We start from the raw sequence: 24941 nt of genomic DNA on the forward strand, positions 1-24941 counted from the left end.
TAGATAAAATTGGGAGGACACGATGACTGATTAGATATGGAAGAAGGTGAGAGAGAATGTGAAATATCAAGACTGATTTTGAAGTTATGAACCTGGGTGACTAGAAGGTTGGTATTGCTTTCAACAAAAAGGAAAGAAGGAAGGAAGAAGAAATTGGATTGGAGGAAAAGATGATGAGTTCTTTTTCAGATATGTGGCCTTTCAGATGCCTTTGAGATATTTGGGCCCAATAGGCAGTTGGTGATCTGGGATTGAAACTCAGGAGAGTAGATTTTCTTAAAATTAAAGTTGAATTTGTTTTTTTTTACCGATATAGATCCTTTTCTTTTCTACTTTCCTCAAGAACTCTGATCATTTCATTCCCTCTGGTCTGATTCCTTATCTTCCAGAGCTACAAAGAAACCTAGTTCATCTTACTCATGCTCTTCTTTTCCATTTTTGCCTGTCCTCTTAAGCTTAAGCCTAAACCTCTTTTTCCTTAGAAACTATTTCTAGTCTGGTTTTCCCTTTTTTCCCCTTAGAAAAGCAATTGAGTCAGAGGTTTTGTTTTGGTTTTGGTGGAGGAGAGACAGGGCATTAGTGATCTTGAACTGGAAAGTTTTGTGTATCACTGATTTTTAAAGAAATGTGTTGATTATAATAATAATAATAATACTTAACATTTATGTAGCATCTTGGCACTGTGGTAAGGGCTTTACAAATATTATGTCAGTTCATCTTCACAACAACCCAGTAAAGTAGTTACTTTTATTATCCCCAATTTACCATGGAGGTTACTGAGGCAAACAGGTGAAAGTGATCTACCCCTGGTCTCATAGCTATTAAATGTATAAGGCCAGATTAGAATCAAATCTTCCTAACTCCAGGCTCAGTAATCTGTGTGCTGTACTACCTGTGTGCTTCATTGAAAGTTGGGAAATACAGTCCAAAGACTTAAAACTGTTAGACATTGGGCAAAATTTATTTATTTTGCTCTCTCCTTGGCTCAGTTTCTCTAAAATGTGGGTAAATTTTTTCCCTTTCTCCTTTGTAAGGGTATCTTATCAAGATATGAAATATTAGTTGTGAAAACATTTTGAGCCCATTGGTCTAACTGGGGAAGAGTACAGCGGGCACATCATCTTGTTAATTCTGGATATTAGACCTTTCTTAAAGAAGCCAGATACCTCATTAGCTCTCTTCCTTGCCCTAGCACATTGCTCACTCATACTTCATTTGTACCAGGCTTTTACCTTCCAACATTGTTGTCCTTGCCTTCCTGGTGCAAAGAGTCTTTTCTTTAGTTATAAGTATCCAGAGTAGTTCCTTTACCACTTTGCTCCTCACTATTTACCACAGTAACTTAGAAACAACAAACAGTATCTACCTCTTTTTTGTTGGCCTCAGTTTCCTCAATGCTTTGTGTTTTTTACCCCTCCTGACCTTATTCTTATGGGACCCTGCCATGCTTTTGTAGTCACCCTTTACTGCCTGCCATTGCTTTTTTTTTCTCTTTCTACACATCTTTCAAAAAATATAACCTAGGGAGTTTGTAGTCGATCTCCATACTAATATACCTTTAGACCACAGCTCCTTATTTTTCTTTTTGGTAGTTTGAGGTGTTAATACAAATATCGATGTGCCAAAGGAGCTCATTCATTTTCTTCATCCCTCAAGGAATTGGCATTTGGATTGGTGATCTTGATGGACCTGCTCATCTGCTTTCTCTGTAGTTTTATGTTTCTTAGAGGAAACATTGTGAATAATCTCTGTAAGGTAAGATGGTTGCACACCAGGAATGCTTCTGTCCCTTTGATACTGAGTATCCAGTATTGTAGGAATCCATCATGTCATGTGTTTTGTCTTTTTACTGCTAATCATCATCCTGTGTGGTCAGTCTTTTGATAATATGACAGTTTTGCTTGATCTTGACATAGTGATCTGTTGTCTGATGAACTTTTTTGTTCTTTTAGCTATTTTAGGCTTCAGAGACTCTGAGGGTTGGCATGTTGATGGTAGAAAGATGGCAGTCTCATCTGGGGAGGGTGAGAAAGAGGGAGTGGAGAGACACACAGAGATGAGGGTGGGAGAAGGAGAGAAAGGGGAAATGCAAACACATATTCATTTGACAACTGTACTTTTTTTGCCTCTTTAGAATTGTTACTCTTTCTGTTCTCAGAATTTCATCTTTGGTATCTTCTCATCTGTTCTATGTAGAATTTTAGTTTGTGAGATTCTGCCTATTTTTTCTTCTGAGCCTTCTTCCAAAAGCTAAATCATTTAGACAATTGATAGCTTTTTTCTCCTTTATCATTAACCCTAAGGTGTAATCATTTCTGCCCCACCTCCCCAGGTTTCCATCATTTCCACTCTAGCCACCAGTTCCTCACTGTTAGTGAGAATCAGGTTTAGAATAGAATTTTTCCTCATTGGTGCCTCTACCAAAGGAGAGATTTTCTTTCCTTCCAACATAAACCTATAAAATACTCTGTTGCCCAACTGGAACTGAACAATTACTCACAGAATGTTGATTGTCCTTCGTTCTCAAAGAGGACCATGACATAGGGGAGGTGATATCATAACTTGCAGTGAATTGGATTTAAGTGAGGCAGGGTTGTGCAGTCACCAGCCTCACTCTGTTCTCTGGAGCCATCTGGGTTCAGTGGCAACATATAGATCAGGATAACTGGGGATGGCCCTGGATGCATTGGGAGATCTTGGCTTTTTCAAGCTTTTTCCAGGTCTCAGCATAGCTCCTCTCTTTCCCTTTCCCTTTCCCTTTCCCATTCCTTTTCCCTTTCCCTTTCCCTTTCCACTTTCCCTTTCCCTCCCTCTGTCCATAGAGGGAATCATACCCTTACCTATGGGCACTCTGCCCAATGAAATATAAGTTTAATTGCTATCACTTCACAAGATGTCTTGGGGTTTAAGGCTAGATTTCTTTTAAGGACCATTCCTTAAACCCAAATAACTGGGTCCTAGCCTAAGCCTCATTTGGCTACTGTTTGGCCTCTTGATGGCTCAGCGTGGGTGTAAATAGCAATTGTTTCTATTTTGGTCAGAAACCCTGAGGGTCTTCCCCCCTCCCCCCACTTATGTATTGAGTGTTTGATTTTCTTTTTGAGTAGGTAAAAGAGATTCTTTGCCTCATTTCTTACCTATCCTTAATCACTGAATGGGTGTTGTCTCAGGCAAACTGAGATCTGGGAAAGACCTTAGTTTAGAAAAAGGTCAAGGGGCCATCACCTGTGGTGGCCAACCGAGGGAAAAATAACATGTACTTATAAGTAAATACAAAACACATAAAAAATGCTTACAAAGTAACAGGAGGAGGGCCATACTAATCACAGGAAGAATCAGGAAAAGTCTATTGTAGGGGGTTAGATTTGCACTCAGCCTTGAAGGAAATTTGGCAGTCTAACAGGTGAAGGTGAGAAAAGTGTTTCAAGTGTGTGTGTGTGTGGGGGGGGGAGGGGGCATGGTCAGTGCTGGAGTCACCACGGGTAGTGATGAAATGTCATACTGTGAAAAGGGCAAGGCAGACTAGTTTGGCTGATAAGGGTGTGAGAGGAAGTGATGTAATTAGCCTGGAAAGACTCCTGGGGCCAGACTGTGAACGTCTTTAAATGCCAGAGTTGTGCTTATTCCCAGGTGCAATTGGGAGCCACTAGAGGTTTTTCATCAGAGGATGGACATGATTCAGGAATATCCATTTAGCAGCTGTGTGGGGACTGGTGTAGAGAATAAGAGAATTGGAGGCAGGGAGCCCAGTTAGAAGGCTGATGCAGTAGTACAGGGCTTCTTAAACTTTTTCCATTTGTGACCCTTTTGCCCAAGAAATTTTTATGTGACCCCAGGTATGTATAAAATAGGTATACATAACCTTTTACTATTGCCTAATATTTTGCAACCCTGACATTCAGTTAAGAGAACTCACAGCTTAAAAAGCTAGGTGGTAGTCCAGAGGTGATAAGGCCTTGAATTAGAGTTAGGCTGGTGGTTGTGTGAGGAGAGACAGTCAGAGAGAGACAGACAGAGACTAAGAGATAGAGACAGAGAGATTGATTGATTGGGAGCTATTATCAAGTTATAAACAAGATTTCACAATTGATTGACTCTGTGAGGTGAAGACAGTGAGGAGTTGAGAATAACACCAAGACTTTCAACCTAGGTGACTAGAAGGTTGGAAGCTTGAAACAGAAAAGGCTTTTGGGGAAGAGATGATGCGGTTCAGTTTTGGACATGTTCAGTTTGAGAGGCCTGTGGACATGCATTTTTTTTTTATGCACAGGAGGCAGATTGGGTATTGAAGCTTAGGAGAGAGACTAGGACTGGAAATACAGATTTGGGAGTCATGATAATTAAACCCAAAGGAGGACCAAAATGACATCACTGTTAGAATCAAGTTACAGTGTGTCCAACTGTGGCTGATCTGACTAATATGTGCTTGGAATGCTCTACCACAGGTCGGGTACAAATAATCCATGTGAACAACTGAGATAGTCATTGAATCGTTATTGGATATCAAAGCTAGTGTTTTAGCTTCAATGGTGTTACTTACCTACTGTGGGACTAACCTTGATCTGCCTCCAATTATTTATTCATCTAATAGCTTATTTTCATGGACTGAATTAATGATTTTTAGGTGGAAGATGCCCAGATGATTGAGAGTTGATCATCCCCATTAACAAGTTCAGGCATGCCCATAGTTTACAAATTAATTGTACTACAAAAGGTTTAAATTCAGCTTTTGGTTTGGAATGCTAACCCTTTTTCCTTTTCTTTTAAAAAATTAAAATTTCTTTTAAGAAAATCTTAATAATATTTTATTTTTTCCAGTTATATGTAAAAATAGTTTTTAACATTTGTTTTTATAAGATTTTGAGTTTTAAATTTTTCTCCCTCCTTCCCTTCCCTCTTCCCTCCCCGAGACAGAAAGCAATATGATATAGGTTATATACATACAATCACATTAAACATTTCCGCATCAGTCATCTTGTAAAAGAAGAATCAGAACAAAAGGGAAAAACCTCAAAAAAGAAAAAAAAAACAACATAGAAATAGTATGGTTCAATTTGCATTCAGATCCCACAGTTCTTTTTTCTGGATATGGAGAGCATGTTCTATCATGAGTCCTTTGAAATTGTCTTGGATCATTGTATTGCTGAGAAGAGCTAACTAAGTCTATCACAGTTGGTCATCACACAGTGTTGCTATTACTGTATACAGTTCTCTTGGTTCTGCTCGTTTCACTCAGCATCAGTTCATGTAAGTCTTCCCAGGTTTTTCTGAAATCTGCCTGTTCATCATTTCTTACACCACAGCACTATTCCATTACATTCATATAATACAACTTGTTTGGGCATTCCCTTGATTTCCAATTCTTTGCCACCACAAAGAGAGCTGTTATAAATATTTTTGTACATTGTGGGTCCTTTCCCCTTGTTTATGATCTCGTTGGCATACAGACCTAGTAGTGATGTTACTGGGTCAAAATTTTTTTTTTATTATAGACATATATTTAACAGAGTAATAACAAATTGCTTTATTTATCCCCTTCTGAAGCAGTTGGCTTTCTTCTCAGGATTAAAAAAAAAATGATTTATTGATGCACCCTTCCTTCCTCCCTCCCTCCTTCCCTCCCTCCCTCCCTCTCTCCCTCCCTCCCTCTCTCCCTTCCATCAGCCATTACAACCTTCCCAAATAAAAGTTCACTTTAATGACAAATAAGTATAGTCAAGCAAAACAAGTCAACTTATTTAATAGGCCCTGTCTAAAAATGCATGTCTTATTCTTTCCCTCTAGTTCAACCGTCCTCTTCTAAGAGGCAAGAGATATGTTTAATTATTTCTGAAGTCATGATTGATTACTACATTTGTTAGAATGTTGAAGTTTTTCAACTTTGTTTTTTTTCTTTTATATTATTGTGGTCATTTTGTAAATTATTCTCTCAGTTCTGTTCATTTCATTCTGTACCAATTCACAGAAATCTTTACAAGTTTCTTTAGGTTTATGTTTCTTGTTTTTTTACAGCACAATAATAGAATGCATTTTCTCCAAAAAAATACTATGCAAAGTGGCAGTATTTCTAGGCTAACTCAAAAAAAGGCTAACATATTATAGTGATGCTTCTCAAAGGCTGTGCCAGTGGAACACAAGAACTCTTGGTAGGTTCTGTTCAATCAATCAAACATTTATTACATACCTACCATGTATTAGGCACTATGCTAAGTGTAGGGGATGAAAAGAAAGGCAAAAGAAAACCTAGAGAAGCTCACAGTCTAATTTCTCAAACTGGGAAGATTTCCATGTGGGAATATACCTGGTGACTGTATGTTTTATGTTTGATGATCAACCTAGTTAAGTTTGGAGAAGCTTGGTTTGAGGTTTACTCTAAGGTGAATTTTTCAGCCATAGCAAGTATCTATCTATCATTCATTTATCTATCCATCCATCCATCCATCCATTCATTTATTTTCACAACAGTTCTTGAAGACCATTTTCTAATTTGTTACAATATATATTTTTAGAATAACTAATACCAAAGAGATCATAGATTCTTGAAGTATTTTATAGTATATAAATTGCATATATATATGTGTGTATATATATATGTGTGTATATATGTGTGTGTGTGTGTGTGTGTGTGTGTGTGTGTGTGTGTGTGTTACATAGTTGTTTATGGGGAAAATGTACAATGTACAAAAGTTCCAGTTGGGGAGTATCAGGAAAACATTTAATATACTTGAAGTACAATGATAGCAAATACTATAATGTGTCATCATCACATATAACATCACTATGGGAAAAATGTTCTGACCTGGGATACTTGGTTATCATTTCATCCAGTTGTTAGTGGGAGGGAGGACTGTCTCAGTTTTCAGCTATTAGTTGTGTGCCCTAGGGAAGTGACTCCATAATGGAGGTGGGGACAGGGGAGGTAAAGATTCTAGAAGATTAAGGGTCTAGGAGCCATGGTAGGCTCAGGTCTCAGCTTATCCTTATAATATATGAACAATACTGGTGATATTAAAGGATACAACTAAATAGTTCTAAGACTAAATTTTGAGGTAGTTTCTTTGTAACTTATTTTGTAGATGTGACCAATATATATGTTTCAAGCTTTGGGAATTTGAAGTTTTATTAAAATTAATTGCACTAGGTGTTTCTCAAGGTATTTTTTATTATATCTATTAAATGTTTGCTATCAATGGAAGTTTCAGCTTGCTTAAATGTGGGCTGGTAGGAGCTGTTTTCTTCGTGTGTTTCTTCGGAATGTTGTGCAAGTAGAAGCATGTCTATGGTATCATTTACAGTGTTTTGTCAGAAAACTGTTAGTTTAAATAATGTGCCTAGCTAAATCAAATTTTGATCATAAGTGACTTCCTAGAAAATGTAAAATGAGCTATGGACTGCAGCTGTCATGAGTCATGTAATTTTATAATCTTTAGCTCTTATTTACAGTATCTTAAGGGCCTAAAAACAATACCCTCCATTTATATGAAATTCTGTTAAAGATTACAGGAGTTGAAGGGAGTCTTAAAATGTTTTTTGAATGTTGAGAAAGAACATATAGACAGATGCCTATAAGACCCAAACTGTTGTTTCAAAGTCAGACTTTTGGACTTTTTGATTTATGCTTCATTCTATAGTTTTAATGGATTTGTTCCCTGAAGTCCCTCAAAATTGTAGGGATGACAGGGAAAGAGAGAAATAGATTCAGGAAGAAACTGAAGGAAAGATTCCTAAATCTGCCTTTTGGTAAAAAGTAAGTTGACCCAATTTTGGGTTTCTTGGTTTGTTTTTTAAAATTTCATCTGTATGGGTATATATAATTAGAACAAAGAAAACAAGAGGTTGCTTTGCATTTTGCTTAGGAATTTTCTCAGTAGAGAGGAGTTTACTTGATTACATGAGAGAAACTTTTTAAAAATAAGTTTTTATTCCTAACTTTTTTTTATATCACTTACATTTTCAATTGTATCCTTCCTCCCCCTCCCCCCCCAGTCATCTCCTATAAGGAAGAATAAAAAAGAAAAAAAATAGTTTAGCAAAACTAATCAACACATCAAAAAATCTGATATATGTCTAAACTCAACATGAACTGAACTCATCTTAAAATTTTTTAAAATAAAAAATGTGCAAATACATGTAATTCTGTCTTCTCTCCCTTAAACCTCCTTTTTCTTTCTCTCCTTTCCTTAAATAGCAAGAACCCTGTTATAGACATGTAGTTAAGCAAAACAACTTTCCACATTGGGCATGTCCAAAAAATATGTCTCAGTCTGAATTCTGATTATGTCACCTCCCTAGAGGTTAGAGCTGTTAAGGGATTTATATTAAAATTTTAATTATGGAATTTATAAAGGAAATATCTAAATTTATCTTGGCTCAAGTATGGTTTTGAAACTCTTCAGAAAACATTTTAATTTATATTTTTAAACAAGTTCATTTCACAGTAACTTAAGAGATCTGAGAAAAGTTTTATCTTTCTTGGTAAATCTGGAACAATAGTCTATTCTCTTTTCTTTTTAACAGATTTAATTGAAAACGTTTACATCTCTTCAATGAAGAAAAGAGAACTTAAAGGTTTAAAGGACAATGAACTGAATGAACAGAGGCCACACAACAGCATCACAGTCTCTAAGAAACGCAACTGGCTTCATCAGAGCACTCTAAGGTCTTTTAATCAGGAAGAAGAATTTATGAAGACTCAAGAGATCACCCACATATTCAAATCTCCTTCATTATTTCAACATCATCTACCAAAAAATGCTAATGCTACACACTCTTCCTTGTCAAATTATACTTTAGAATTTAGTGACGAAAATGATGCAGATGATGAAGGTGAAATATGGTACAACCCAATTCCTGAGGATGATGGCCATGTCTTACACAGTGTTGCTAGTTCTGAGGAAACAAATTCTGGTAATTTGGGTATTTCGGCTCTCACTTTGAAAGTGTCATCTGGAAATGATTTGGCAAAACCAGTGAGGCAAGTAAATGAACATGTAAATGTTCAGATAGCACAAGCCAGTGAGATTCCTCAGGTCAATTCCATGTGTTCTGCAGAATTGGTACAGCTGAATAAGCAGAGGCTTGGATGTAGGACTCAAGATAATAACTCTCTGGTTGAAGACAATTTAAAGTCAATTACAGGTGAGTATTGACATGAGCACAGCTCTTTCTTTTTCTTTTGTTCCCCTTTGGCAGCATCTGAAACACATTCTAATAGATGCATGTTCCATATATATTTTTCCTTTCTCTCTATTGGATAGCCATGGTGTCATGCAGAGGTGTCAGACGCATCATGGCAGCCTCACATATTCCACAATGCTTGACTCAAACCAGATTAAAATGCAGTCCCATCTGATTCTAATGTGTTGATATATCCGTAAAGAATGAAATATATAGAGCTGTGTAGTTTTCTATGTCAGTATGTGAGTTTGAAACTACAGGTGTACTAGATAGAGGGCTGGTCTCTAAATCACAAAGAACTGAGGTCAGGTCCCATCTCTGTCACATGCTGGCTCTGTGACCCTGGGTAAGTCATTTATCTTTCAGATGTCTGTTATAAGTTTCAGAGCAGGAGTTGTGCTGTATTGATAGAAGGGAGAAATTTCTTCATTAAAATCTCCCTGTGCCAATGAAATCCAGCTGAAAATGGATGCAATTATGAAAATATAAAAATAAACTTAAATGTAGATCACAAATATATCAATATTTCTTGATGGCTTTGAAGCATCACTGGCTTGATACTGTTAACTGAAGTGTGAAACAGTAGCCAACAATATTACCTAGTAGGGCAGGAACAGGATTAAAATGTCATCAGGATACATTTAATAAAATAAATAAAAATACAGTAGAACATAGCTAATGTTAACATGTGGTTTTTTAAAAGTCAATATGTTGCCAGCAGGGATCCTTTTGGACAGTTGAATACCCTTGTTTCTATTTGAGTTTGACATTACTAATCTAGACCACCATAATAACATTCCCTGATTTAATTGTAGGGATATCATATTGAATAGAAGAAAAAAATCTGTTTTTCATAAAAATAAGTTATTATTTAGTTTAATTCTTCTGTTTAAAACTAGGTAACTTGATCCTGGGAAGCCGTATTTCTGATGAGCCTAATGGTGAGTCAGATCATTCCTTATAACCATGCATGTAGACTATGCATTGATAAAATTAGAATGATTGTTGAAGTAATAAGAGCTAGTATTTCTATAGCACCTACTATGCATTCGGCACTATACTAGGTGCTTTACGTATTATTTAATCCAGTCCTCATGACAAGCCAGGGCAATGACTGCTTGACTTTGGAAAGAGCTAGAAGCAAGGTGCAGTGAGCAAGAGAGTCTAGAAAAGTAAACTATTGCTTCTTTAGCAATACCCACTTTTGAATGGTAGGGACAGATGCTTTGCTCATTGGTCGGGATTTAGGGAACTCCCTCTACCAGTGCAGGTCAGTGATGTCATTAAGTACTGACATTTTCCTGTTCTTTTCCTATGTATGCAAACCAGTATAAGCTTGGATTTCTTTGAGTATAAAATTTAAAATATCAAGCAGTCTTTCTTAAAATTTTTGCTAGTTATTTACGTATTTGCATAAATGTTCTCAATAGCCAGAAACTAATGTTATTGACAGTTATTGCAGGTGTTACTGAGAAAATTTATGTATAAAAATCAGTCTTTTTTTTTTTGTACAATGTATATTTATAAAGACCATCTGGCTATACTATTTGTAGGCCCTGGTGCCCCTCTTACACTCATGTTGTAATCTGGGTACAAAAATAATACTAAAAAACATTTGTAGGAAATAAACCATACTGAATACCATGTCATAATTAATTTTTGTTATAACATAAAATGGCCTTCCCTAAGCCCTTCCTCTGATACTAAATTAAGGTGACTTGAAATTCTCAAAAGTCATATTGCTGGGGGTAGCTAGGTGGCATAGTGGATAAAGCACTGGCCCTGGATTCAGGAGGACCTGAGTTCAAATCCAGCCTCAGACATTTGACACTTACTAGCTGTGTGACCCTGGGCAAGTCACTTAACCCTCATTGCCCTGCAAAAAAACTAAAAAAAACAAAAACAAAAGTTACATTGCTGGAGTCCAAACTCTGATAGGACCTACCAGACTGAAAAGGCTTTGACTATGGGATTACTGTTTGGACTGGATGTCTCCTAAGAGCTAAAAGTTCCAAAAGACCTATTCCCATTAAGAACTGACTGATAAAAATAGTATAGATTATTTGTTTTGTTTTTTTGTTTTTGTTTTTGCTGAGCAACGGGGGTTAAGTGACTTGCCCAGGGTCACACAGCTAGTAAGTGTCAAGTGTCTGAGGCTGGATTTGAACTCAGGTCCTCCTGAATCCAGGGCCGGTGCTTTATCCACTGCGCCACCTAGCTGCCCAATAGTATAGATTATTATGATCAACTTAATTTGATGTAATATTTCAATATTTCAAGTATCCATGATTTCACTGTATATATTTCTCCCACTGATGCAGATAACAATGCCATCCATACACTAATGGACAATTTAATGTCCATTAAATTGGACTTAGAAAAAAAGTCTAAACCTTTGGACAGAGTTTTTCCAACTTAAAACAAAAATATTATTCTCTTGAACAAGTCTTTTGTTTTTGTGTTTGTGTCCTCAAGACCACTCACAGTATGACACATAGTAAGTAGGTGCTTAATAAATTCTTGTTGCTTGAGTACAGTGTGACCAGGCTAAGGGAAGAAAAGATACTAACAAGTAGGAAAAGTATGGTCCACCGTGTTAAATTCTACTGAGAGGCCAAGGAGAATGACAAGGGTCCATCATGTTAAATGCTACCGAGAGGTCAAGGTAAAAAAAAAAAGTCCATTAGATTTAATTATAAATATTTCCAAAGGACTCTCAGAGAGGTGACAGTGGGACCAGATATAAGTAAGGGATTGAGTGAGTGGGTGGTAAGGAAGCAAAGTTTCATGGGGAAAGGGAGGAGAGGCAGAGCAGCCTGGATGGTAGATATTCCTTTAGATTCCCAGGTTAGCTGGGCAGGAAGGATCAAGGGATCAGGAATTCAAAAAGTGGAGAGAGCTTTAGTGAAGTGGCTAACAATAGGATTCAGACCGGAAAGGGAGGAGACTGAGGTCAGGACAGGATGGGTAGGTGAGAGCAGCCAAAGATCATGAGCCTCCAGAGCAGCTATAAAAAGAGTAAAGGAATTGAGGAACTGACATGATAGGAACTTGCGGTCAGGGAATTTAAAAGCTCAGGACTTTGGAAGTGGGAACCTCTGGAGTGATGCTGAAGGTGAAAGTGTGAGCACCTGATGGTTGGGCTAGGTAGAGAGGAGGTAGATGCCATACGAGTCAAGTACAGGAGATTGTGAGGACAGGGTATGAGGTGTGCAGAGCACTCGATGTACTACAGTTTGTAGTAACTGAGCCTCTGAGCACCAGAAATGGGATTCAAACCCCAGCCTCTCTGGACTGAGTTCAGTACTCTTTCCACAGCACCACGGTGCTTCTCCATCTCTTTCTTCCTCTCTCCCCCTCTGTCTGCCTCTCAAAAACTTTTTTGGTTACATTTGAATTCCAAGATGTTTCCCTCCCTTGCTCCCAACCCCCCACTAGAGAAGGCCACACATTTGAGAGATATATATGTGAAGCTATACAGTACATAATTTCATGTGTCAGTTCTTTCTCTGGAGGTAGATAGCATCTTTATATAGGTCCTTTGTAGTTGATTTGAATATTCATATAACTCAGAATAGCTTAGTCACTCACATTTACTCTTTGAACAGTGTTGTTACTATATATAACATTCTCTTGGTTCTGCATATTTCACCAGTCATTATTTCATGCAAGTCTTTCCACGTTTTCCTAAAATCAACCACTTCATCATGTCTTATAGTATTCCATCATTATCATACACCACAACTTATCCAGCCATTCCCCAGTTGATGGGCAGTCCCTCAACTTCCAGTTCTTTGACACCCTGAAGAGAGCTGCTATAAATATTTTAGAACATGTAAGTTCTTTTCCTTTTTTCTTGCTCACCTTGGGAAACAGACCTAATAGTGGTACTGTTGAATTAAAGGTTTACAGTTTTATAACTCTTTGGGCATAATTCCAGATTGCTCTTCAAAATGGTTGGATTAGGTCACAGTTCCACCAACAGTGTATTAGTGTCCCAATTTTCCCCAACCCCTTCCAACATTTATCATTTACCCCTTCTGTCATTTTAGCCAATCTGATTGGTGTGAGATAGTATCTCAAAGTTGTTTTAATTTGCATTTCTCTAATCAGTAATGAGTTAGAATATTTTTTCATATGACTATGTAGCTTTGATTTCTTCATTGAAAAACTTCCTGTCCATATCCGTTGATCATTTATCAATTGGGGAATGACTCATATTCTTATAAATTTGACAATGTTCTCTATATATTTGAGATATGAGGTCCTTTTCTGAGAAACTGTCTATAACACCCCTGCCCCATCTTCTGCTTTTCTTCTTGGCTACATTGGTTTTATTTGTACAAAACCTTTAAGATTTAATGTAATCAAAATTATTCATTTTACATCTCACAGTGCTCTTTCTCTGTGTCTCTTCTTCATAAATTCTTCTGTTGATAAATCTGATAGGCAATATATTCCATGCTCTTTTAATTTACTTATGATATCTCCCTTTATGTCTAGGTCATGTATCCATTTTGACCATATCATGGTAAATAGTATAAGATACTGATCTATACCTAGTTTCTGCCAAACTGCTTTCCAGTTTTCTCATCAACTTTTACTACACAGTGAATTCTTATTCTGAAAACATAAATCTTTATATTTATGAAACACAAGGTTACTATACTCATTTATTACTGTGTATTATATGTCTAATCTATTCCACTGATCCACCGTTCTATTCTTTAGTCAGTACTGGATAGTTTTGATAATTACCTCCTAGCCCTCCTTCCTTTATTTAAAAAATCAATTCCTGGGGCAGCTAGGTGGCGCAGTGGATAGAGTACTGGCCCTGGAGTCAGGAGTACTTGAGTTCAAATCCGGCCTCAGACACTTAACACTTACTAGCTGTGTGACCCTGGGCAAGTCACTTAACCCCAATTGCCTCACCCCCCCCCCCAAAAAAAATCAATTCCTTTGATATTCTTGACTTTTTGTTCTTCCAAATGAATTTTACTATTTTTTCTTGCTTAGTGAAGTTTTTTTTTTTTGATGATTTAGTTGGGATGGCACCAAATATAAGTAGATTATCTTAGATAATGTTCTCATTTTTATTACTGGGTCAGCCCATCCATGAACAATTGATATATCTCCAATTATTTAAATCTGATGAGTGCTTCTTTCTTGAATACTTTTCCCTCATACCTTTTGTTTTTATATTACATTAATTTCTAAATGTATTCCTCCTCAGAGAGTCATCTATTCCTTGTACCAAAAAGTAAAAAAAAAAAAAAGAAAGAAAGGGGATGGGGAGAGAGGAAGCAGTTGAACAAAATGAAAAAATATAACCAAGTGTGTGCCATGTTCTAGATCCGAAGAAATGTTCTGTTATTGGAAATAACAGTACAAAAATGACTTGATACACAAGTAAGGAGATAAATAAATTTGTCCCCATTCAGTTCCATTCTCCAATAGCAGCAAAGTCTGATCATGTCATTCTTCTGCTCAGTAAATTCTTGTGGCTTACTATTCCCTCTAGGGAATATATATAAATTCCTCTCTGCCATTTAGATCTTTTCATAACCTGGGTCCCATCCCATGTCTAGAATTAGCCTACTCCTTGCCTCCATCTTTTAGAATCCTTGGCTTTCCCCAGAACTTACTCAAGCACCATTTTCTTTATGAAGTCATTCCCAATCTACTCCCACCTCTAACTCTATTGTATTTCTTCCCAAAAGGCTTTGTATTCATTTTGTGTACATATTGATTTACTTACATGTGTTCATGGTGCTACATGGGGAACCATGTAGCTGCCTTCCAGAAAGAATGGGCAAGGACTGTTTCAGTTTTTGTCTTTGTTAACCACAGGACTTAATTCAGGGTTCTGGCCCACAGTAAGCACTTAATAAGTGCTTCTTTAATTGATTAAGACAAGATTAGCACATGAAAACCTGATTAAGTGCTCATTTGTTATAATGTAGTTTAACTTCATATATTTTGCTTTTTCTCAAGTCCTGTCATTAGACATAAGAAACTAAAACTATTCAACTTTTAACTTTGTTCCCAAAGTTTACATTAAAATCAGCTTGTTTTTCCTGAATACAGAGAAGTTGAATTATGGGAATATGGTAGGTCAGGAGCATATCAGGATAGCAGCAGGAAGTGAGCCCAGCTTTAAAAATTTACCATTGGTAATCTACAAAGTACATAATCTACCTATGAATGATTTAAATCTTAATGTATTTAGAAAAGCCAATATACTTAAAACAGGATTGTTCTCACTCTGAACTTGCTTTTTATGAAATTGGTTCTTTAGTTCAGTGCATACATATTTAATGATAATGAAATAATAAATATTTTATATACCAATTCAGTCCACGTTTCATGAAAGGTTGTTATTTGTTAAAAGTGAACAGTTTATTCCAAATTTGTAAAATATTTGTTCTTTTCAAATTAAAGAACAACTTTTTAAAGCACGAGAATAGTAGGGTCTTCCTTTCAAAATAACTCATGGATTATTTCGTGCTATTCTAAAATACCCCTAGAGCTAAAATTTATCGTGTCTACATTTAAGTTGAGTTTTGGGTGAGGAAGTTCTGAATTTAACTTGTAATAATGACTAGTCACTTTGAAGGGCACATCTGGTTGTTACCGTACCATAATGTTATATTAATAGAACAGTCAGAAGGATATTTGCAGAAGCATTACTCAGTCGCCAAAACATTCAGCAGTACTTTTGTTGTCTATCTATGTCTTCACGATACTGGTTGCTGGATTTTTACTAAAGAGATGTGACCACTGTCCTCTAGGACTTTATAATCTATCTATTCCTGAATATACATATCTGATCATCAAACTTCGAGCCAGAAAGGGTCATTTTACAAATGCTGTGAGGCCTAGGGTGGGTGAGTGACTTGTCCAAGGACACACAAATGATTAAGCAGGAGAGGAGCTTTGCAATCAGGTGATCCAGCTATAAATCCATGGATTACTCCCTGCCATTACCTCTTACTAGAGAGCACACTGCATTATACCATGCTCCGTGACATGAAACTAGATTTGTGTAGCGTCCTCATCGAGCTGGAAGGAACATTAAAAGCTATCCAGTTTGGATTCTGCCCAAAGCATGACTTTCTCTTGATAACACACATAGGAACCAGAGAACAGTAACCACAAAAAGTGTGATAGCAAAGCACATACACTAGTCTGGCTGTGATCAGAATAGAGCCATTGTCACAGAAAAGTTCTTGAAAAGTGACTGAGAGGTAGCTCAGAATAATGGAAAATGAACCAGAATTAGCATCAGGAGACCTGTGTCCTAGAGCTGACAATTACTAGCAATGTGACAGGGGCCGTCTACTCTCTCTGAGATAGGGCAGTGATACTAGAACGTTCTTATCTCATAGCATTAGTATGAGGGAAGTGCTTTATTAACCACAAAAAAATAGGTAAATTTCAAATTCCTCTTTGATTAATGTTCTTGGTTTGGGGCAGAGAAGATAGGAACATGTTCTAGAAGGAAAATCAGAACATGTGAGAATAAAATTTGTCTTGGGCAGAGTAGGATTTCTAGATCATGGTTTCAAATAAAAATAGAGGAAAGTTTGAAGAATTACTCATTCATGCCAAGTGAAGGGAAAAGGGCTCAACTAAGAAAGGTCTATTGAATTTGGCAAGTTGGGAGTCACCTACAACCTTCAGAACTGTTGCATTGAGGCTCTTTATTCTAGAGATTTAGCTCTAAAAGGTGATGGAGAAAATACTAATAATACATGGTGGATTTGAGTGAAAGGCATTTGTACTAAATTAGAGGAAAGAACTAATGGATATTAAGAAATTGGAATTGTTAAGTTGGTAAGTGTAGGCCAGACGCAAGCACAAGTTGGGGTCTAGATTACAGGGAGGGGCTGACTTTACAGAGGGGGAATCCCAGAATCCAAGGCCAGCAAGTCCCAACTCAGATGCTGAAGGAGTCTTCAGTATGACATGGCCCAGAAGTGCTTGTCTAGCTACTTCTGTGTGAAGATTTCTGAGGAGGAGAAACCCACCAACTCAGACACTCATTCCACTTATGGACAGCACTAACACTGGGGATGTTTTCCTGAAACCAAGTCTAAATTGGCTGCGCTGCAAATTCCTCCATTTGGGACCAAACAGAAAATGACTGGTCTTTCTTCTGCATGACAGCTCTTCATATCCTTCAAGATGACTGTCCTGTCTCCTTGGAGTATTTTCTTCTCTAGGCTAAACATTCAGTTCAGTCATTTTTTAATTGCCTACTATGTTCCAGGCACTGTCCTAAGCTCTGGGGATACAGAAAGAGATGAAAGATGGTCTCTGCCCTCATGGAACTTACAATCAAATGGGGGAGATAACATGCAAAAACCAAATGCACACATATACATTTGCGCGCACACACATATATGTATTGTGTTATATAAACATATACAGACATGTATGTGTGTGCACACACATGTGTATATATACAGATCACACACACATACACACATATACCACACGGGTTGTCAGAGAGATGGGAGGAGAACCAGGAGAGAGCAGTGCCCCAAAAACCTAGAGAAAAGAGAGTATCAAGGAGGTGAGAGTGATCCACAGTGTCAAAGGCTGCAGCAGTCAACAAGAATGAAGATGGAGAAAAGGGCATCGGTAACGCTGGAATGAGCAGCTTCAGTGGAATGATAAGGTCAGAAGCTGAACTGGATGGGGTTAAGAAGAGAGTGAGAGGAGAGAAAGTGAGGCATCTGTTGTAGGCAGCCTTACTGAGGAGCTTAGCTACAAAGGGCAGAAGAGATACAGGACGATGGTGGGGATGGAGGGATCCAGTGAGGGTTTTCCCAGGATAAGGGAGACATGGACATGTTTGAGGGCAGTAGGGAATGAGCCAGTAGACAGGGAGAGATTGAAAATAAGTCAGAGTGGGGCAGCTACGTGGCGCAGTGGATAGAGCACCAGCCCTGAATTCAGGAGGACCTGAGTTCAAATCCGCCCTCAGACACTTAACACTTACTAGCTGTGTGACCCTGGGCAAGTCACTTAACCCCAATTGCCTCAAAAAAAAAAGAAAAGAAAAGAAAAGAAAAGAAAAAAAGTCAGAGTACAAATGACCGAGGGGGCATTCTGTTGGAGGAGATAGGATGGATTGAGATCATTTGAACAAGTAGCAGAGCTATCCTTGGTGAGGACTAAAACTACTTCATCATGGACAGGGAGAAGGAGGAGAAAGTGATCGAAGTCATCTGAGAGATAGGAGATGAGGAAGAGGGAGTTCATAGGGAATGTTCTTACATTTTTCTGTTAAAAAAAAAAAAAGGGAGGCCAGGTTCTGAACTGAGAGGTTGGGGAGAGGGAGAGGCATGGGACATTTGAGGAGGGATGTAAAGTTTGGAAGAGCCAGTCGTCAGGGGAGGTGTTGCAGGATTGCCTGGCAGCAGGGAGGCCCTGGTGAAGGCTGTGTAACAAATTGGGGGTGTCCCCCGTCAGAATAGTTGTGTGGGTTTTCTCCACTTTTGTTCAGCTGATGGTGTGTTTATGATAAGCCGTCCTCAGGTGGCATCAGCCTTTGGGATTGGCCTCCCTTCACAGTGTCCAGTTTATCAACATCTTCCTTGGGTGTTGGAAGGAAATCACCTTTCCTAGGAATTCAGGCAATAAGAGGCTTGATTCCAGAAAAGGGTTTTGTTGAAGAGATTAGAGGAGAGCTCCTAGGATTTTACAACAGATTAACTTTCCAGGAGCATGTGACGCCAGGTCATCAGCAATGAGGAGAGAGAGAAGAAGCAAACCAGGAGCATGGAGCACAGGATCTGGGCCCTGGAGGATTCGAAGGTTTGCGGCCTGTGGATGTGTTATTAACTGGAATTATTTATACTTATTTTTATAACAGAGAAGTTTTTATGTATAACAAAATTTAGACCAGCATTTTTATGTACTATCAACAAGCAGTGTGGTACAGTGGATGCAGTCTGGAAGACCTGAGTTCAGGTTCTGCCCTGGTCATGTACATGTTGGCTGCCTAACCATGAGCAACTCTTTCTAAGACTAGTAAATTCAGTGAAAGAAATGTCCACACAGAGAGCTCCCTGTGCCTGTTAAAACACAGGTCCAGACAAAAAGCAAAAAACCCCTAAAACTAGTTATAAATTCTTCAAGGTCAAGATCTGTCTTTTAGAATGGCATCCATTGAAGTGCCATAAGAAGATAGGAACTTTAAAAAAACCCACAACCCAAACCTTTTGATGGTAGTGTTTTTGGATAACAGTTTAGCTGAATAGCAAGCTTTATCCTGAACTCCATGTTTGCAGTAACATCTAGCAACAACCACAACAGACTATAAAGTAAACATCACTTTGTCATAGAAACAATTGAAGAGACCTCTTACGTGTTTTGGGGGTCATGAATTTTTTTCATACCTTACATTTAATCAGTGCATTTGTTCTACTTCAGAATAGTTTTGTTGCTTTAAAATATTTCGAGATCGATGGGTTAATCCCATTTGTGATTGGGATTAATTTGCAACATGTGAGTTTGGGGCAGAAGATAAGAAGTCTAGAACCTTTCTGAACCATGCCTTTGTTCTAGTTCAGGATCTGTCATGACCATTCGCCGCCAAGCATACATACGTGCTTTAAGATCACAAGATGATTTGATTAATGTGATGATTTGTGATCCTTTGTCAGGTTTTTTGTTTTTTTTTTAGGCAATGGGGGTTAAGTGACTTGCCCAGGGTCACACAGCTAGTAAGTGTCAAGTGTCTGAGGCCGGATTTGAACTCAGGTACTCCTGAATCCAGGGCCGGTGCTTCAACCACTGTGCCATCTAGCTGCCCTCCTTTGTCAGTTTTACTGGTATTTTTTGTGTTTTCACCTGTGTGGAAACTCACTCCCATTACTTGTTAAAGGTCTTTATTCACCAGAAACCTTTAGGCTTAGAGAGTTAGCTGAGGGCTCTGGAGAGGTTACCTGGCCAGCTTGTATCTAATGCAAGGTGTGACCCTAGGTCTTTTTTTTTTTTTTTCTTTTGTTGGGCAATGAGGGTTAAATGACTTGCCCCAGGTCACACAGCTAGTAAGCATCAAGTGTCTGAGGCTGGATTTGAACTCAGGTTCTCCTGAATCCAGGGCCAGTGCTCTATTCACTGTGCCACCTAGCTGCCCTGACCCTAGGTCTTTTTGACTCCAAAGATAGCCTTCTCGAAATGAGATAGTAACATAATACATAACTCACTTACATAGCACTTTGCTGACATTATCTCATTTGATCTCAATACAAATATAGGTGGTACAACGGAAAGAGCTCTGGGCTTGGAGTCAGGAAGACCTGAGTTCACATCTGGCTTCAAACACTAGCTGTCTGACTCTAGGCAAGTTAGTTAACCTCTGTCTCCCTCAGTTTCCTCATCTTTAAAATTGGGATAATAATAGCATCTACTCCACAAGAGTTGTTGTGAGGATATAAGAAGACAATATTTGAAAGCACTTTGCGCCCTTTAAAGCCCTATATGATTGTCATTACTATCATCATCCTCTTCTTTTGACAGAGGAGGAAGCTGAGGCTTCCTAAGTAGGTTAGGTGACTAGTAAGTGGTTGACCTGGAGCTCAAAATGAAGTCTCTTCTGGCTTGGCATACCGTATTCCTTCTAGTACATTAATTGTAAGATTAAGTCATGGTCACCTAACTTCATAAAAACCTAAATTGAGTTACGTATAAAATGAACAGAAGCCTAATTTGAGATATTGAATTTCTTTTAAAGTAAGATCTGAGTTTTATAATTTAGTGTGCCAGACAGTAATTGTAGACCAGGAAATACTTCTAGACATCTAAAAAAAGAACCAAAAAGACCTGTAAAAACGGAACAGCTGCTATGTATATACCTTTTTTCTACCATCCTTCCCAGAAATATATTTTTAAAACATAAAGATACGATCCTAAAAAACCCAAAGGAAGTCTTTAAACATGGTTTACTTACCTTGCATCACTATGGTTTTTAATTGAGAACAGGAAGATGTGCTTTACTTAAAGTAACTTGTTCTCTCATGCACTATGGTAGAAAGCTCTCAGGAAATGAGCAGAGCAGAGAGGATGAATGTTCAGATCAGAGAATAAGAAAGTTAATTTAATATATTAACTAAAGATTTGAATCTGTTGGACAAAATTCTGTATTGTGTTTTCTAAAGCTTAGTCTCTGGTTTTATTGCAATACATGGCTTAATTTTAAGTGTTGATTTCCAAACTACTGGGCATATTGAATTAGCCTCATGTTTCATATTAATTGAATGGTAACTGTCAAATATTTTGACAAATCAGAATCAAACTGAGGGAAGTGCAATATTGTCACTTACTTTTCTAAGTCATGACAGAAAGGGACCATGAAACATGGACCTGATTATTATAGAATGTTTTAGACCAACCCACCAGTGGGCTTGTGCTATGGTTTGTAGTACAAAGGATTGCTTTGTCCAGTTTTATCAAATACAACATTTCTTGCCAAAAAACCACAGCCAGCACACTCAGAATAGCTCTCTATAAAACAACAACAACAACAAAATCCAACTTCCTTTTCAATGAGACCTATTAATTGGGTAAAATAAGGAAATAAGAAGAGACTCTTTGGAAATTATTGGAACTTAAAAATAATTTTTTCTTGTTTTATCTTTGAAAGTAAAAGTAGGGGCAGCTAGGTGGAACAGTGGATAAAGCACTGGCCCTGGATTCAGGAGTACCTGAGTTCAAATCCGGCCTCAGACACTTGATACTTACTAGCTGTGTGACCCTGGGCAAGTCACTTAACCCCCACAGCCCCGCAAAAAAAAAAAAAAAGAAAGTAAAAGTGAAGCTGTTATATCTTTAATCTGATATTAATGTGGGACTTTCCTCATAAAACAGTGGTTAGTACATAGTGTATGTACATAGTACATGGAGATTTGAAGTTATTGGGATATTGTTAGAATATGTAATACTTGTCATAAATTAACATTTCATTTAAGAAAATATTTCTATTTATTATGAGATATTTGAAATAGTTAAATTTTTTATCTAAACTGTTACTTTGAAGTCTTAAATGTATATACATAAAGATAATGAATTCAAAGTTCAGCTGTAGAATGTTGATTTTATTCTAAACCTTTTTTTGGTTGGAGAATTTAAGTTTTATGGCTAAATGTAACTTTCGGCTAACTTATTAGTCAAAAGCATTTTGCTGTTCCTCTCAAATTCTTAACTGGAAATGGGAATAAAATCCAGTATATTTGTGTACAGCCTAGCTATATTTGATTTGATCTCACAGAGAATAGCCCTGCTTTAAATCTTTGGAGGGATGGAGTATTGTCAGAGAGAGGAATGCGTATATCATAAAAAAGAAAATAGTGGCTCACAGTTACTAAAATTATCATCTGTTGATATTTCCAGTATTGAATGTTTCCATTTCTGGTTAAATTGAGTCCCTTTGTTATATTTCTTGCAGTTTCACAGAGCAAACAAAAAAAGACAAAAAAAAAAAAACCCAACAGAGCCCCCCCCCCAAAAAAAAAGTTTATTTTAGTTAGATTTATATCTTGTTGTCAGCATGCTGATGTGAACATATAGGTCTTTTAAGTGTCAGTTGATTAATTTTCAGAAGATTAGAAATAGAAAAGAAACACTTATGTACTAGCAATGGAATTCTAAGCTAAAAAGAAAATTAAAACAGCCTATCTACCTCATCTTCTTTGGTTATCCATGAGTCAAATCAAGTAAACAAGCATTAATTAAGCACTTAGTATGTGCCAGGCCATGTACTAAAGGGCTTGAAATACAAATAGAAACCAAAAAGAAGACAGTCCCTGTCTTCATGGAGCTTACACTCTAATGGGAGAAAACAGTACATAAAAGGAAACTGAAACTTGGGGAGGAGGTGGGGGAAGAGGGGTAAGTAAAGACCATATGGTAATAAACTAGTGAGGGAAAAGATTAGAATACTTCTTATTAATTTGTCATCTTTATGTAAAGCCACTTATTTTGTATAGCTTCCTGAAAGTTGATAACAGTTGGTCTGAATCATTCGTTTTTGTCAGGATATGACAAAGCAGCTAATCTCATTATCGTGAGAGATGCTATGCGATTTGAGATGGTAAGCAGAAATAGCTATTAAAGCAAAGAATTGCTAATAAACTTTTTACTTTTGCTTTTAAAGGTCCTGGAATCCCAGTTGCTACAAGTAAGTCTGAATTAAGTACAGCTGAATCATCTCCTCCAAGTCCCAACCCTGTGAAAAAAGGTGGCTCCATCAATTGGTCTTTTCCAGATAAAATCAAATCTCCAAAAACTGTAAGGAAACTTTCCATGAAAATGAAAAAACTACCTGAACTTAGCAGAAAGCTAAGTGTCAAAGGAACCTTGGGCCATATACACAGTTCCCACAGCCCCTCCTCCTTGTCTAAATGTAACTGTCAAGGTAGGAGCCACACAGTCACTTTACCTTCTGGGAATACCACCCCGGCTGCTCAGAGAAATGTGATAAGCCGATACCACTTGGACAGCAGTGTCTCTTCCCAGCAAAATTTCCCCAAAGAGAATTCTTCAAGTTCTAAATCTACTTGCAAAGGTGGTTATCTCAGTGATGGAGATTCACCTGAGCTCATAATTAAATCAGGTAAACGTGGATCTGAAAACAAACATTTGAGGGGAAAGGAAATATTTCCAAATAGTAGCAACAAAACTGAAATAGACATTGATGCTTTTAGACATTACAGCTTTTCTGATCAACCCAAGTGTTCACAGTATCTCTCTGGACTCATGAGCGTGCATTTCTATGGAGCAGAGGATTTAAAACCACCGAGAATGGATTCAAAAGATGTCTTTTGTGCAATTCAGGTAGACTCAGTCAACAAAGCAAGAACAGCATTGCTTACATGCCGGACGACCTTTTTAGACATGGATCACACCTTCAACATAGAAATTGAAAATGCACAGCACTTAAAGTTAGTAGTCTTCAGTTGGGAACCAACACCAAGGAAAAATCGTGTGTGTTGTCATGGAACTGTTGTTCTCCCCACCTTGTTCAGAGTGACAAAGACACACCAGTTGGCTGTCAAACTTGAACCCAGAGGACTTATTTATGTGAAAGTGACTCTTATGGAGCAGTGGGAGAATTCTCTTCCGGGCCTAGATGCAAATCGAGAACCAGTAATATTTGGGGTAGATGTTCAAAAAGTTGTGGAGAAGGAAAATGTAGGATTGACGGTGCCACTGTTGATGCAGAAATGTATCATGGAAATCGAAAAGAGAGGCTGTCAGGTAATTGGTCTTTCTGTGTTTTTTTTGAAAAGTGGCTTTGATTATTTCATGGCTAAGGAAATTTTGGGGAGCATGCTTTGAAGGCTAAATTTGGGTGAAGGATATTAGAAATCCATTCCTTTATGATTCTTTATTTTCTTATAGTTTCCAATTGCCTTTTGTTGTATAATTCATGTTTTGGACAATAGATGATTAAGAATATGTTAGATGGGTTCCACATTTATCGTGAAGCAAGAGTTTCAGGGATACATTCTCTCGAGCAAACATTGCCATTGCACTGTTTACCTGCTTCCTCAAGATGCCCTCACCACAGCATAATTGAGAATTCATAACTGATAGGGTAGGCAGAAGATACTCACAATCAGGTTGTCTTTATTATTCCTTGTTTAGACCAAAAAATATTCTTAATGAGTACAATTATCCATGCTTTAAAAATATTTTCCCCTAGATCAGGAGAATATATAACTGTAGCTGATTCTTAGATTTATGATGTT

At 37.6% G+C, this 24941-nt stretch overlaps 1 protein-coding gene across 1 annotated transcript in view; it reads left to right on the forward strand.

Annotated features, from left to right (window-relative positions):
* Window positions 1-24941, forward strand: part of SYDE2 (synapse defective Rho GTPase homolog 2) — a 78872-nt gene that overhangs the window by 15839 nt on the left and 38092 nt on the right. The window contains exons 2-3 of the mRNA XM_043963017.1: window positions 8518-9138; window positions 23345-24447. Coding sequence (XP_043818952.1) covers window positions 8518-9138; window positions 23345-24447 — 1724 coding nt within the window. The remainder of the gene's footprint in view (window positions 1-8517; window positions 9139-23344; window positions 24448-24941) is intronic.

Source organism: Dromiciops gliroides, chromosome 4 (genome assembly GCF_019393635.1).
Source record: "Dromiciops gliroides isolate mDroGli1 chromosome 4, mDroGli1.pri, whole genome shotgun sequence".
Lineage (NCBI taxonomy): Eukaryota > Metazoa > Chordata > Mammalia > Microbiotheria > Microbiotheriidae > Dromiciops > Dromiciops gliroides.